This window comes from Garra rufa, chromosome 15 (assembly GCF_049309525.1).
Source record: "Garra rufa chromosome 15, GarRuf1.0, whole genome shotgun sequence".
Lineage (NCBI taxonomy): Eukaryota > Metazoa > Chordata > Actinopteri > Cypriniformes > Cyprinidae > Garra > Garra rufa.
In genome coordinates, this window is record NC_133375.1 from 31,327,690 (window position 1) to 31,343,364 (window position 15,675).

The window sequence follows — 15,675 nt, forward strand, 5'->3', positions numbered from 1 at the left end:
AAAATAATTTTTAGACAAAATTTTAAATGTTAAAATATAGTGATTTGTTTATGTGATTGGTAAAACTATATATTTACATACACAATCAATACATTTGGGGTCAATACGTATTGTTCAAAAGTATGGGGTCAATAAAATTTGGTTTGTTTTTTAAATAAAAAAAATCTATTTGATCAGAAATACAGCAAAACTGTAATACTATCAAATATTATCACAATTTTAGATGTTGAAATTATGTGATTTATTTCTGTGACTGGCAAAACTATATATGTACACACACAATCCAATACATTTGAGGTCAATACATTTTTGTATCAAGAATACAGTAAAACTCATTTTCACAATTTTAAATTTAAGTCTATTTTAATATAATTTAAAATGGGATTTATTTCTGTGATGGCAAGGAGTTTTATTAAGCTTATTCAAGTTTCTGCTAGTGTGGTCACTTACCTTAATAGTTTTGGTCTGAAGTCTGAGTCCATTTAACGTGTTGATGGCTTTCTCTGCATCTTTTGGGTCAATGTAGTTGACGAAACCATAGCCAAGACTCTGCCCTGTAGTTACAAGAAAGAAAAGGAAGACATATATTCAGCCTTAAACATTCAACGTGTAGAAAGACATAAAACTGTGACAGCATTTCTTTTAACTAACCCTCCTTTGAAAGCGTATTGCTTGTCTTTACCAGCTCTTAAAAACTTTTTTAAAACCACTTAAACCCATTCATCACAAAACCCCTGCATATATTATGAGATAGACAACATTACCACTTAACGATACATGTAGCATTAGCTTGACTAGCAGTGACTAGTTTGAGTTCATGTTTAGATTTAGATTCATTAAGCGAAAGCTTCCGCTGGAAACCTCTGACAGAATCTTTGGTGGAATTATTTTGATTTAAAAAGCCATCATCTGCTATTTGACTTAAACAGAAACCCTGCAGCTAAAGGCCTGTGTGGTACTGCTTTCCCCCCCTCTTTTCCTTTTCGTTCTTTAAAGATCTCGCCACACAAATGCAGTGGAACTTGAGAACAGCGCTGCACTTATCCTCATTAATGGAAACAGACAGCGCTAAGTCCACAGTGTACACACAAAGTGAATCACAAATGTGAAAGAGTGCTACGCCCTGCGCCAAACAAACACAAGCTAAAGCACGCCAGATACCGCGGGGGGTGAGCGGAGAACTTCTCGCTGCCTTCGCTTCAAACGGCATGCCTCCGTCTCTTTCTCTCTGGATTACGGAGGATTACCAATCCCTCTGTCATTCATTAAGACCCTGGTCTGAACCAGAAAACTGAGAAGAGTAGATATGGCACTGTTCAAAGCCTGACGCTGATGTTTCAAAGTTCTTTAAATATAAATACTGTGAACCTAGACAGTGTGTTAGTACTCAGATGCTGCTCTTTCATAGCTTAGAGCATCCTGACAAGCCCGATACAGCGAAGTTGGGTCCACTAAATGTGTAAGTTTGGGGCAGAGGATAGTGTTCAGAAAAAAACATTTTTGCTGTTAATTTATTAACAGCTGTCACAACATTATCAGATGTTTCTTTTAACCTATTACCTAAAAGAAACTAATGAGACAATTGTTGACATGTTTCCTAAACAGTAAGTGTACAGGAGCTGTAAAATGTCTACATCGTGTCTATGGCCCTAATAATTTGGTATGTATATATACTATATCATACACGCACAATGTACTATACAGTTGCGGTCAAAAGTTTACATCCTCCTTTTAGAATCTGCAAAATGTTAATTATTTTGCCAAAATAAGAAGGACCTGAATAAGATATTTCACATAAGAGATGTTCACATATAGTCCAAGAGAAAATAATAGTTGAGTTTATAATAATGACCCCATTCAAAAGTTTACTTCCCCTTGATTCTTAATACTATGTTGTTACCTGAATGATCCACAGCTGTGTTTTTTGTTTAGTGATAGTTGTTCATGAGTGCCTTGTTTGTCCTGAACAGTTAAACTGCCTGCTGTTCTTCAGAAAAATCCTTCAGGTCCCACAAATTATTTGGATTTTCAGCATTTTTGTGCATTTGAACCTTTTCCAACAATGACTGCATTATTTTGAGATCCATCTTTTCACACTGGGGACAACTGAGGGACTCATATGCAACTTTTACAGAAGGTTCAAATGCTCACTAATAATGCCCCAGAAGGAAAAAACGATGCATTGAGAGCCAGGGGGGTGAAAACTTTTGAACAGAATGGAGAGGTGTACATTTTTCTTATTTTGCCTAAATATCATATTTTTCTTATTTAGTACTGCCCTTCAGAGGCTACAGAAGATAGTTTCCCAGAAGACAAAATAAGTTAAATTTACCCTGATCTTCAAATTCAAAAAGAGAAATGGCTTCTAAAATTAATATTTGCTATCACACGAATAAATTAGGTTTTTTAATTGTAATAATATTCACAATATTACTGTTTTATTGTGTTTTTGATTAAATAAATGCAGCCTTGGTGAGCATAAGAGACTTATTTTTAAAAAATAGCAGAAAAACCTTACTAACCCTAAACTTTTGGACTGTAGTGTATTTATATGTTGTGAATATTCTGGACATGTGCTGCGCCAATCTCCTAAAGTGAGAAAATTGTGTGTGGGAAAATAGAAATGGAAAGGTTAGTGTAAATGAAGTGTGTTTCCAAAGCGCTGTCATGCAGAACTTCAGCTCTGGATAATGATACATCCAGAGAACACACTGAGAAAAGAAAGACACTGAGAACTCTCTCTGCCTAACCTCTCCATTTGTCTTTTCCTCTGTCTCCACCATCTCAGCCTGGTTCTCGCTCTCCTCCCTTTGTGGCCCAGAGCATTTGGCCCCATGTTGGCATGCCCCATAATGCCATTTTCATTGTGTGCATATGTGTGTGTGGGTGGATGCGTGTGTTTGCATTATTGTGTGTTTGAGCGTACAATAATGGGTTCATAAAACAATCTGGTTTGTAATTCCCCTTTGCCTGATGGCATTTCCATAACGTCGCTAGCAGTTGTTCTTGCCTCCTTTGGAGTTCTTGCCTGAGGATAAGGTGAGGCCGACCAAGGCCACTGCTTCAGTCAAAGGGATTTATCCCACCAGTATAACACACCCACACACCCCTTCTCCATCACACAGCGGTGCGACAGTGGAGATCGCAGTGGGGGACCAGAACCAGGCTGTTTGCTAAAGAAAAAAGCACCAGCGCACACACACCTACGTACACTCGGGTTACGCCGATTGTTGTGGAACTGAGTCATATTCTTAATATTTTAAGAAAATTAAAAGACGAACCCATTAGTGAGTTCATTAATTATTAATTTAAGTGCATAATTTCATTATTAGTCTTTGTAGTCCATGACAATACAAATAATAAAATCATCCTCCTTTAAAGAAAGGAGGCTGCGAGTTGTTTTGACAATCTCTAAGGGCCTTTTTTTGGCAAGGCAATTATTTAGCTAATTTAATTTCCCTGCGAACAGACACATTTACAGAACCTTAAACTGATCTCTATTAAATATCTCATATCTCATCTGTGCTCTGTAACAAACAGCAGAGGCACAACCTCAAAGAAAATATGCAATATTACAGACATGCACGCACCTCTATATAAACAACTTACTGCTGCACCTGCTTATGGACATGCAGAGTGGTTCAATAATAGACTAATCGATAAGTAAAGTTAGCTAGTTTTTAATATTTTTAGTAGTGATGCTTTAAATGGGTTGAATTATAAAAATCCAACTCTGCAGGGTGAGCTTTTTCTAAATCTTTAAATAGAGACAGATTTTTCTATTAGAGAGCATAACTGTAAAAGAACCTTTGTTTATTCTTTCATGTGAATTTTTATTTGAAATGTTTTGATTTAGACATGTTTTATTCAGGGTGCTTCTATACTCATGGGTTTGTAACCGAAGTGTTCATAATTCATACTTTCATAATGATTTTACACATTGTTTCAACAGTTTTAGACACTGAAATTTTACTTTAGTATATCTTCAGAGCAGTTTTTGGTTGTGTTGATTGATGAATCTAGAGTAATAGTACCATTTTAGAAGATTTCTTCTGTAGTTTACAGAACTGGCTGTATTATTTTAAACTATATTAACAATGTCCTTACTACCTTTCTGGGCCTTGAACATGGTAGTTTTGTTGCTGTCTTTGCAGGGTCAGAAAGCTTTTGGATTTCATGAAAAATATCTGTTTGTGTTCCAAAGATGAACAGGTTTGGAACGACAAAAGGGTAATTAATGACAGAATTTTTGTTTTTAAGTGAACTATCCCTTTATGTCCTAATGAAGGGCTGTATGTTGCTGCATTTAGTCTGTGCTATTGTTTAAATGTCAGTCTATGGAAAGACTGGGCATCCATGGCTATTGTTTTGAGGCTTTTGCTCTGCTTTTCAGCACTGTGTGCCATGATCATTGTGTTTTCAAGACGGTGTGTCAAGTTAAAAATAGTTCAGCTCAAAAACGTGTCTTGAGACCCCTTGCATTCTGTTCCATTTTGTATTTTTTGAAGCTGTTTTTGAACACAAGGATGCGTCCTGTTTACGGCCCCTAAGAAGCGTCTGGTGGACCCAATTATACTGGCCTTCAGCCGACAGGTCGCTCTGACAACCCGTGTGTTCTTGTACTTCCCTAAAAAAAAATCAATATCACACATATGATACCTATACATGAGTATATATGTATTCTGTACTGTATATTCGGAAATACATATGTGGCATATACACACCTACACACAGAATATAAAATTCGTTCACACAACCAGATCATATACCCACGCAGAGACAGCACATGAATACAAAGCGCATACAAACACAATCTCTTCAGCACAGCCAGGGTTACCTACAATGGACAGCAGCGTAGGTACCGGAGAGGGTTACAGTCAGGGCTGCCTCATGAATTTATTATTGAGGGAAGTGAGAATCACAGAGAATGTTTCATGGCAAAGCCAGCGCTCTGCTATCCTGCATCATACCTATTGTGTGAATATTTCATGTCATGTTTGATCTACAGAAGTGTGATTATATTTTGTGCTGTTCTGTCATTAGCTTTTAGAGGCGAATATGTTGTTTACGTGAAACCAGAAAGAATATTCTCTTTTCTCTGGTGGAAAGTAAGATGATCGATATACATAAACCGAATAAAATGTGAATTTGCAACAGAAATGATTGAGGATTTTGGCGGAGTCCATTAGAAATATGCAATAAACATCAAATGGCAGAGCGAAAAGAGAATTACCTCTATGCTGTTTAATTAGTATAATGGTTACGTTAACTTATATATTTTAATTGTCAATTAAAATTGAAACTGAAATGATGCATTGCGCTTTTAATGAGCTTTTAATGAGTGTGGATCTCCATTTTTCCAGCACTTTCTGTTCCCCAGCAGGATAGACGTGCAGTCAAATTTGGAAACATTGGATAGGCTTTTTCAAAGACAATGCTTAACACCAATTAAAAGGATATTTTTCACAAATAAACAGCTTATGACTATTAGTGTGTAGGCTCCTGATGGGTTTTTCATTGCGATGGGACACGGCTGAAGCTGGAGCGTAATAGTGATGTGCGAGAGCTTGATCGAGACTGTGTGGTTGTGTGTGTTTTGTGAGTGTGTGGGTAAATCAAAGAGTATAGGTTTGGCTGGTTAGCATGGCCTAGTGAGCCTCTGCTTGTAAGTGTTGTAACTACAACGTCTGGATGCAAAAAACAGCCTTCTCTTTTGACATTTCTCTATTTTTATGATTTTTTTTTAAATCCCTTATGTTCACCAAGGCTGTATTTATTTATTTACACTACCAGTCAAAAGTTTTTGAACAGTAAGATTTTTTATGTTTCTCTTGTGCTCACCAAACCTGCATTTATTTGATCCAAAATCTATTTAAAATAACTGCGTTCTTTTTGAATATATTTTAAAATGTAATTTATTCCTGTGAAAATTTTCAGTACCATTACTCCTCTCATCAGTGTCACATGATCCTTCAGAAATCATTCTTATATGCTGATTTGCCATTCAAGAAACATTTTTTATTATTATTATCAATATTTAAAACAGTTGAGTACTTTTTTTGGATTCTTTGATGAAGAGAAAGATCCAAAGATCATATATATATATATATACAGTACAGACCAAAAGTTTGGACACACCTTCTCATTCAGGTGTGTCCAAACTTTTGGTCTGTACTGTAGATATGAATTCAACTGAAAAAAATTGTGAAAAAATATCTTTCAGGTGGTCAAATAGCAAATAGCAAATAGTGGAGCTCTGCAGCCACCTACTGGTAAAAGTTATTTGTAGTTTTTTTTTTTTTTACTTTTAAAACTGGATTTTCCAAAAGATGGGCAAAAATCTTACACTAAACCATGTGAAATTATCCATGTTATCCCCATGAATTAAAGTTAGAAATGCGGGTCTTTTATAAAGTGAATTTTACATAAAAAGCAGTTTTTGTATAAAAACCCATTTAAAAAAATATTGATTTATTAATTTATATATATTTAAAAAATATCACTAACCCACTGAAATCTGCACAAATGTAGAGTAAAAACTGTAATAAACAGAAAAATATACAGTACAGACCAAACGTTTGGACACACCTTCTCATTCATTTGAATGAGAAGGTGTGTCCAAACTTTTGGTCTGTACTATATATATATTGTTTTTTTGGAAAGAAATGATAGAAATGAATACTTGTATGTAGCAAGGATTGATTAAAACTGATGATAAAGACATTTATAATGTTACAAAAGATTCAATTTTAGATAAATGCTGTTCTTCTGATAAAACCTGAAAAAATCTATTCAGCTGTTTTCAACATAACTGTTTTTTGAGCAGCAAATCATAATAGAATAATTCCTGAAGGATTGTGTGACTGGAGCAACGATGCTAAAAATTCAGCTTTGAAATCACAGGAAAAATTACATTTTAAAGTATATTAAAATTGAAAACAGTTACTTTAAATGGTACAAATATTTTAAAATTGTACTGTTTTTACTGAGGTTTGGATCAAATAAATGCAGGATTAGTAAGCAGAGGAGACTTCTTAAAAAAAACATTAAAAATCTTACTGTTCAAAAACTTTTGACTGGTAGTGTGTTTTTCGGAATTCTTTGGATATGAAGTTTTTGTATTTGGATATGAAATTTTTGCATGTTAAAAAAATAAATACGATCTCACGTTGTGTCAGTCGAGTTTACACAATGCCTCCGAAACTTTCATCCATCATAAAAAAAGCGTTTGCATCAGGTCTGATTTTTTTGCGTTTTCGCATCCGTAGCAAGCATTTTGATAAGAAAGGATGACGAATATGAAAAAAAATTCAGACTCGGTCACTTTCTTTTCAAAAAACCTAGAAGAAGGTGTCCATTTTTTAAAAAGCTTTTAAAAGTATGAAATTATCTATCATTGTAATGTTTTTGTCTGTGTGTTCTCCTTACTTCACAGTTCGGGATAGTTGCGTGGGGTGTGTTCTTATGGACAACCAGTCAGCATTGTCATTTCCTGCAGACTCAGAGCGATCATTCATATGAAATTTACAGCTCAAGTGCTTGGCTCAAAAAAGTGTCCCATGAAGAGCAAAGCTAGCCGATTACAAATCACATACTTCCAGGGGGTCCATCGCCAGACAAGCGTCTGCCATTAAGATAAATGGGAACACTAACGGATAACAGGTATTACAGACCTCCTGCTGTATGACTTTATAACTTGGGGTGTGTGTTTTGATCCAGAAAATATGATTCATAATATGCACAGCTGTATTTTTTGTTCCCAAAAGATGTAGCGCAAGTGTGTGTGCATGAAAAAAAAAAAGTATCATTAGCTGTAGCATCACTACACTGGAGTCACAAGGTCCCAAAACCGTTGTCCTCTTTTCTCTCGTAATCACCGTCTCGGTGATGGCGAGGATGAGGAAGATGAGGAAGGGCATGCGTGAGCTGCCCCCTGTCTGGGTCTCTTTTAGCTCTTGAGGAACACGCTGAGTTAAATGGGAGGAATGAGATGTTTCTCTCTCTGTTAAATTGAGGCTGTTTGGAGTGAGAGGCTCCATTTGGAGGAGTCGTATTTGAACCATTACGCCTCTTACCTCAGCAGCAGGAGTCAGAGTGTGTGAGATGATAAAATGAGTGTGTGTCCGGTGGGTGTCCTTCCTCCCTTTCTCACACACACACACGCTTTCATATATACGCTTTACTTTATGCTACATATCATTTACTCACACACACACACACACACACACACACACACACACACACACACACACACACACACACACACACACACACAGGTTTACATGTTTTATGGGGACATTCCATAGGCGTAATGGTTTTTATACTGTACAAACCGTACTTTCTATCGCCCTACACCAACCCTACACCTAAACCTAGCCCTCACAGGAGATTGTGCACACTTTTACTTCCTCAAAAAAACTCATTGTGTATGATTTATAAGCCTGTTTCCTCATGGGGACCTCAGAAATGTCCCCACAAGGTCAAAATTTACTGGTATTCCTATCCTTGTGGGGACATTTGGTCCCCACAACGTGATGAATACCAGTACACACACACACACACACACACACACACACACACACACACACACACACACACACACACACACGTTGGGTTTACATGTTTTATGGGGACATTCCATAGGCGTAATGGTTTTTATACTGTACAAACCGTACTTTCTATCGCCCTACACCTACCCTACACCTAAACCTAGCCCTCACAGGAGATTGTGCACACTTTTACTTCATCAAAAAAACATTTGGTCCCCACAACATGATGAATACCAGGCACACACACACACACACACACACACACACACACACACACACGTATTCCTCTGTGCTCAACATCATTTATCATCAAAGCTTTGCACATGAAAGATATATTTGACTGATTTTTAGCTGTTCTGCTGCTTGGCAGTGAGCTAAATGTCTTCACGCTGGATTCTCGCTAATTTCCCCCTCTCTCTACATCAATTGTTGATACATAATTTAAAGGCCCAGTGCTTCCATTGATTGAAAATGAGATGAACATTGTAGCAAACACAGCACTGCCTCCAGCAACCCCCCCCTCTCCCCCCTCTCCATCCAAACCCTCCGGCAGCCATGTTGTGCCGACAGTTGCAGTTCCCTTAAGCTTGAATCAGGTGGGAAAGCTGAAACTAGCATTCGCTTGGGAGAGAACAGCAGCGCAGACACAAGATGACAGTTCAATGAGCATGTGACGTTAACCCACCTTGATATCACAATGCTCTCTGGCTACAAACAGGAAAATCTGTTTGGTCAGACTTAAATTTAGTCACATTTAGGATGTGGAAGGCAAAAAGAAAGGAAGGACGAAAATCCGTTTCAATTTGTCAAAACAAATGTATCACTGCTGTGGCTTGCTTGACATTTTGCCCTTGTTGCAACAGCATCTCGGGACAGGGACGTGCCGTAAAAGACATCTCAAAGAGCTCCTCTTTATATAGTGTATAAATACACGGTTGCATCACTCTGAGGTCATCACGGTCTTGCGTAATGCCAAAAGATGGCAAGTACGAGCGACTTTACGGCTTCTTTTTAATTAGCTTAGTGATCTTCCATCCAAAGAGACAAAAGCTGACTGAAGTGTAATTAGATAATGTAAGGTGCAATGAGATAATCTCTATTCTTAATGCTGTTTATCGTTGCATCTAATAGCCTTAATTCGACCCATTTGTACATAAAACACTTAAGGGATGTCTAAGTGCTCTCTCCCAGACAAAAGCATCATTCTGATTGGATTTGCATTAGAGATTCATATTTCGCTAAGAGGTTGTGTAAAACCATTAGCTTACCTCACCTTGCACAAACTTAAGGCTGTTTCCTTGTGTCCCTACCTGCTGTGTGCCGTGTTTTACAAGGGAAAGTAAATATTGTACTTTTTACTTCTACTGACAAATATGGAAAATGACATGGAAGCCGCATCAGAGTAAACAATAAAAAAGGTAACTGACAGATGTTTAAAATAAGATATAAACTTCCATTATAGGACACTAAATCTCATTCTGAAATATAAATTTGAGGTACACTCTACTGTTTGAAAGCTTAGGGTTGGTAAGATTTAATCAAAAAGACTGCCTTTATTTGATAGTACAGTAAACTGTGATATTGTGAACTATCATTACAACTTAACTTGTCTGTTTTAAAATGTAATTTATTCCTGTGATGGCAAAGACGAATTTTCAGCAGCCTTTACATCAGTCTTCAGTGTCACATGATCATTTAGAAATCATTTGATGTTAAAAATGCTTGTGCTGCTTAATACTTTGATAAATAGAAATTTCATAAGAACAAATAGATTTAAATAGATTTTTTGTAACAATGTTTTTGTCACTTTTGATCAAGTTAATGCATCCTTGCTGAATAGAATGGTATAAATCGTATTGACCTTACTGAATCTTACTGGTAGAGTAATTTTGACATGTAAAGTCACAATGGCTTTATAAGAAATAAAGTCACAGTTATGAGATACAAAGATGCGATTCCAAAATATCAAATCGTAATGATGAGAAATCAAGTTGCAATTAAGAAAGTTGTACTTGTGAGATTTACAGTTACAAGGTAAAATATACAATATATTTTAAGGGGTAGTTCACCCAAAAATGAAAATGATGTTATTAATTACTCACCCTTATGTTGTTCCAAACCTCTAAGACCTTCAAGCAAAGATATTTTTGATGAAATCCTTTCAGACCCTGCATAGACAGCAATGCAACTATCATGTTCAAGGCCCAGAAATGTACACTGAAAAAAATTATTCTGTGGTTTAGTAACTACTACAGAAAAACAAATCAAATTTCTACATAAAAAAGTTAGTTTACAGTAGGCAATAATTAAAAAAAAGTTAATTCTATATTGGTACTTATTTCAAGCCTGTAGAAGTTAAAGTGTAAATATAAACATTATAAAATTAAGTAAAACCTACTCAACTTTTCTGATATTAGTATTTCCATCATGCACTTTCCACTTGTGATTTTGTTACATCTTAAGTTCATTTTCTACTCAAAATTACACATTCATGCTCAAAAATGAACCACAGAATGTTATTGTGTATTGTGTACCAAGTATTGAAGTCTCTGTGTAAAGTGCCAATTTACTATTAAGTAAAAATATTGCCAAGTAAGCTTTGACTAAGTCAGTCAAACTTTTACTGGCCAAGCTCAAGTTACTTATTTTCATTGTTAAAATTGCTTAACTTGGGTAAGTAGATTTTACCTAATTCTATAAGTGAAATGATATACAATTATGTAATATTTACTTAATTTCTTTGTTAATGTTAAGTTCAACAGTAAAAAGATTGTACAGAGCAGTAGCAGTAGCAGTAAAATTTACTTAAAATTGTTACGAATATTTTTTGTAAATCCTACAAGTTATTTTTTCAGTATAGCAAGGACATGGAAGAGAAGAAAGTGTTCAATAACAGTTATTTTAGTTTTCTTCGCACACAAAAAGCATTCTCGTAGCTTCAAAACTTTATAGTTAAACCACTGATGGCACTTGAACGTGGTAGTTGTGTTGCTGTCTATGCAGGGTCAGGAATCTCTCGGATTTCATCCAAAATATTTTAATTTGTGTTCTGAGGATGAGGGTCTTACGGGTTTGGAGTGACATGAGGGTGAGTATTTAATGACAGAATTCATTTTTAGGTGAATCTTCCCTTTAAGATAAATGGGCTTATGTTAATGAATTCTTTGTTTGTTCTGTTGTAGAAGCAAAGAACTTTCTGTAGAGTTCCGAGGCACAGATTCCATGAGGGCCAACACACCGGTAATGTCAATCGAAACGCTCCCTTGTAAACCCTATACTGTAAATCCATCTGAAACTGTGCGTCTGTATTTTGCTGTGCCAGGCTGGCGACAGCTGGAAGACACAGGAATCTCCCGCCCCCGTTCCCCAACTCTGCTGTGCCGGAGCCTGCGGCGTGTTGGCGTGCAGCCTGCAGTGTGTGGGCTGTCTGGGAGGAGTGTGCATGTGGAAACGAAAGGAGCCCCTGTAAATCTGGGACACCCCAACGAAGCGACGTCAGACCCCGCATATTAGATGACAACACTGGCAGCCACCCCAGGGAATGCTGAGATCCCACGCTCTCTTGGAACTGCTGGAGCTGCATGGAGCCAGTGGCTAATGCCAAGCTAACCGCAAGGTAATGTTTGTGACTAACCTCAGCAGCACTTTGTAGGCTAGTAAAATTGCTAAGGGAAACATGAACAATAAAGTTTGTAATACAACTTAGAAAAAGCAGTAATGGAAATATTGGCTGGGTTTCAAAGAATTTGTTGCCGTTTAAGCTTGACTCTGGATCATATGGATAAACGCTGACTCATTCAGTTTAAGCAAACTCTTTTTTAATAGGTAAAGATAGGACAGGAAATGATGAAGGAAATGGGAGGAATTTGTGAAATGTTTGGTTCTCCAATTCATTTCCTAAAACTTCAATTCAGTTTCTAATTTTGAATTAAGGTAGTAATGTAAAAGAAAAAAAAGTTGAATGGAAATTTACATCTTGATTAATTAAGAAAAGCCTGTTTAAAAAAAGCCTTCACAATTTGAAGATGCCACTGACACAAATTTGTATTTTTTTTATATTTCATCATATTTAAACTTGTTATCGGATGCCTATTTTACACGTTGATATGATTCTTTAGGGTCTTGATGAAAAGCCTATAACATACTTTGGTTAAAATTTCTCAATGGTAGTGTAAAACAACTATTTTTACCTTGTCAAATTCACCCATGTTCGGAGCGAGCTGTTTTGTTGCATGTTTCTTTAAATGCTAATGAGCCCTGCTCACCCCGCCTCTCTCTATTGTGGGATGATGAGCGGACTGTAAATTTTAGCCACATTTAGCTGCGAAACTGGCTAACTAGCACATTATTAGGAAAAGTGATTTACAAAGATTCATAAAAAAACCTGTAGGTGAAGCTGGATCACAAATGATTCGCGCAAACATAGACGTATTTATGCAGATCACTGGATGCATGTTAATCCTCTGCATCTTTAGCAGCTCAGATGTCGGGAGTAAATGACGACTGCTTGGTTCGTTATTACATCCAGGAGACATTCTTGTCTACCTCCCTGCTCTGGCGTCGAAACAATGGAGCTCACTCAGGGTGGGTCTAAAGCTCAGGACACACCAACCCGATGCCAACCAACTAGCGCTGATGAAAGCCGACCGTCTTGTCGCCTCTAGTCGGCTGCGTCTGCGGGCGTCTGGGCAATTAAACTGAGCTCGAACACACCAAACTGCCGACACCCGACTACAAACTAGAAGGTGCTTTCTGCGCATGCGTGAGGAGATATACCGTTGCGTACCTGCAGATGGCAATAGTCTGTCTTTTCATTCCAAGAAGAGAACCCGGAAGTAGTGTTGCCTGTGCAAACAAATCAGCGTTTCCGAAGCATTTGCTTCGTCGCTCACCACAGAGAGATTCGGTTTTGTGAAGATGTCTGACAATCTGCGAAATGATGACAGCGAGCCGGTTCCCTCTTGACTTCTTCCTTTGCTTGTTACGTCACTTCACGTTCAAGTCCTCCACGCGCTCTGATTCAATGTCTGAACAGCCAATCAGAGCGCTCTCTTTCCCAGAAGGCCACGACAAGCCCGACGAATCGGGCAAACTTTGGCCGACGCGAGCCCGACGAAAGCCGACGAGAGCCAACGAGAGCCGACGTGCAGAACACACCGAACCGACGTGCTTCACCGACGCCCACCAACTACCCGACGAGGCCAGACGGCCGATCGTCGGCTTGGTGTGTCCCGGCCTTAAGGTAAGATGGCCTTGTCAATCATGTGACGTCACACAGACAAGAAGCTGAGTACGGCTTGATTTGAAAAAGGGGTTATGATTTAAATGGATTTATAAAAAAAGCACTGGGTGGATTTTTATCAATATAGGGTGGTTGTGTACACACACTGCCCAACACACAATTATGTTTAAACAACATGTAAAAGTGAGTTTTGCATCTGATGACCACTTTAATAAACTTTTGAGGACCAGCTTGGAAGACCACTTAATTTACCCTGAATGTTAAATGTTGAATTTGCAATTCAGCAACTTCCTATTTCTGTCATTCCAATTCAAATTTATACTCAGCAACTAAAAGGGAGCCAAATCTTCAATTCTGAGTTTTGCCCAACCTAGTGTTGGCGCACAAGAGCTAACCACAAGGCCATGGCTCGAATGCACGTACATGGTTGCTTAAAGAATGTCAGCAGCAATTGGAGAGAAAAAAAGATAAAAGAGAGAAAATAAAGTCAGTTTTCCCAATGCACATTTTTATACCCCAATAAAGGGTAAATAGCCTTCTTTGAAACAGAAGGTGATTGGTTTATTCCTGTGCTCATGTTTGTCAGGGGCTTTGGGTTGGTGACAGAAAGTTCATTGTCAAACAATGTAAATGAGGTCTGAATGTTTTACCCTGAATAACAACCTATCATTTACTTTGTTTACTCCAGGCTGAATGCGGAACACATCATGATACTGAATTATGTGAGGAAGTGCGTGTTCCCTGCAATCACTCCGCTAGTTAATTCCTGCTATTCTATCAGACTTCCCCCCCGATACCCTGCTCAATTTTGCCATTTAGATGCCGCGTTGCATGCGTCGGGTTGTTTTAATTCGACCTTATGCTGTTTTTAGCAGGAAATGACAAAACATGGAAAACCGTTCATGATTTATTTCTACACCATCAGATAAACACGGCGCATGTTTGACATGGAGGTTTTTCACACGTTCGCAGCAGTCTAACACTTACCGAGGTGTTTCAAACCTCAACGTGCTTTTGCAAACATCAAGCACAATGAATTTTTCATGCCACTACATCTGCTTTTCCCTGCAGTTTTTCATCAGTATGATGGTGTGAGTTCCAGCACATCTGTGAAGGAGCGGTAAGATGTCTTTCTGACTTTGAATCACATGCCGTTCCTAATTTGCTGGCGGGAGGAGCGGACTGCTCTCCGGTCAGTATAGAGACAGAAGTCATATACGGCTCCGTATCGATGTCGGCTCAGCTTGACGCTAAGGTTAGCACGTGCTAAGCTTGGCAGCAGACAGCGGACACGGCGTTCGGGTCAGCGGCGTGACAGATGGTTGGCTGCTCGGCGTGCGAGTGGGTTGTGTACCTGAACAAGCAGTCGCACAAAGCAGCTTTGATGTAAGCTACATAAGTGTTAAACACAGAGCGAACTGATAGCAGCACCGCCGCCTGTGCCAAGCCATTAAATACCAACAATGGCATCTGCGGATTGGGCAAGAAGGGGAAAATAATGAAGCAAAATGGCAGGCGACGAAGCAGGCTGGGAGCGATAGCATGTGCTGCTTGCTTTTCTGCTACACAGGGAGAGGCCTAAACCGCAGGGGGCTGGTGCGAGGGGGGTTGGCGCTGTTTCTCAGAAGCCATTTTTAATCGCGCGGTAATTATTTACTGCTTGAAGAATATGAACAGAAGATTATCTGCAGTCGCTCTTTTTCCCCCCCTCTCCTCATCAGATGGAAAATCACAGACGCAATCAATTCACGTCCCTGCCTGAGTGTGTCCTTTTTCTGCCGTATCATTATAAACACAATTGTGTTCATTTTCACGCAGAAAAGGATCCGCCAAGCCCGAGAACCTGACAAGTATCCAATTCTTTTCCTCTTTTGAACCGCCGCT

At 38.3% G+C, this 15,675-nt stretch overlaps 1 protein-coding gene across 2 annotated transcripts in view; it reads right to left on the reverse strand.

The window, feature by feature from the left end:
* Positions 1–15,675, reverse strand: part of elavl4 (ELAV like neuron-specific RNA binding protein 4) — a 94,279-nt gene that overhangs the window by 34,859 nt on the left and 43,745 nt on the right. For both annotated transcript variants that reach the window (XM_073818614.1, XM_073818613.1), the window contains exon 5: positions 451–554. In XM_073818614.1, the coding sequence (XP_073674715.1) occupies positions 451–554 (104 nt within the window). The remainder of the gene's footprint in view (positions 1–450; positions 555–15,675) is intronic.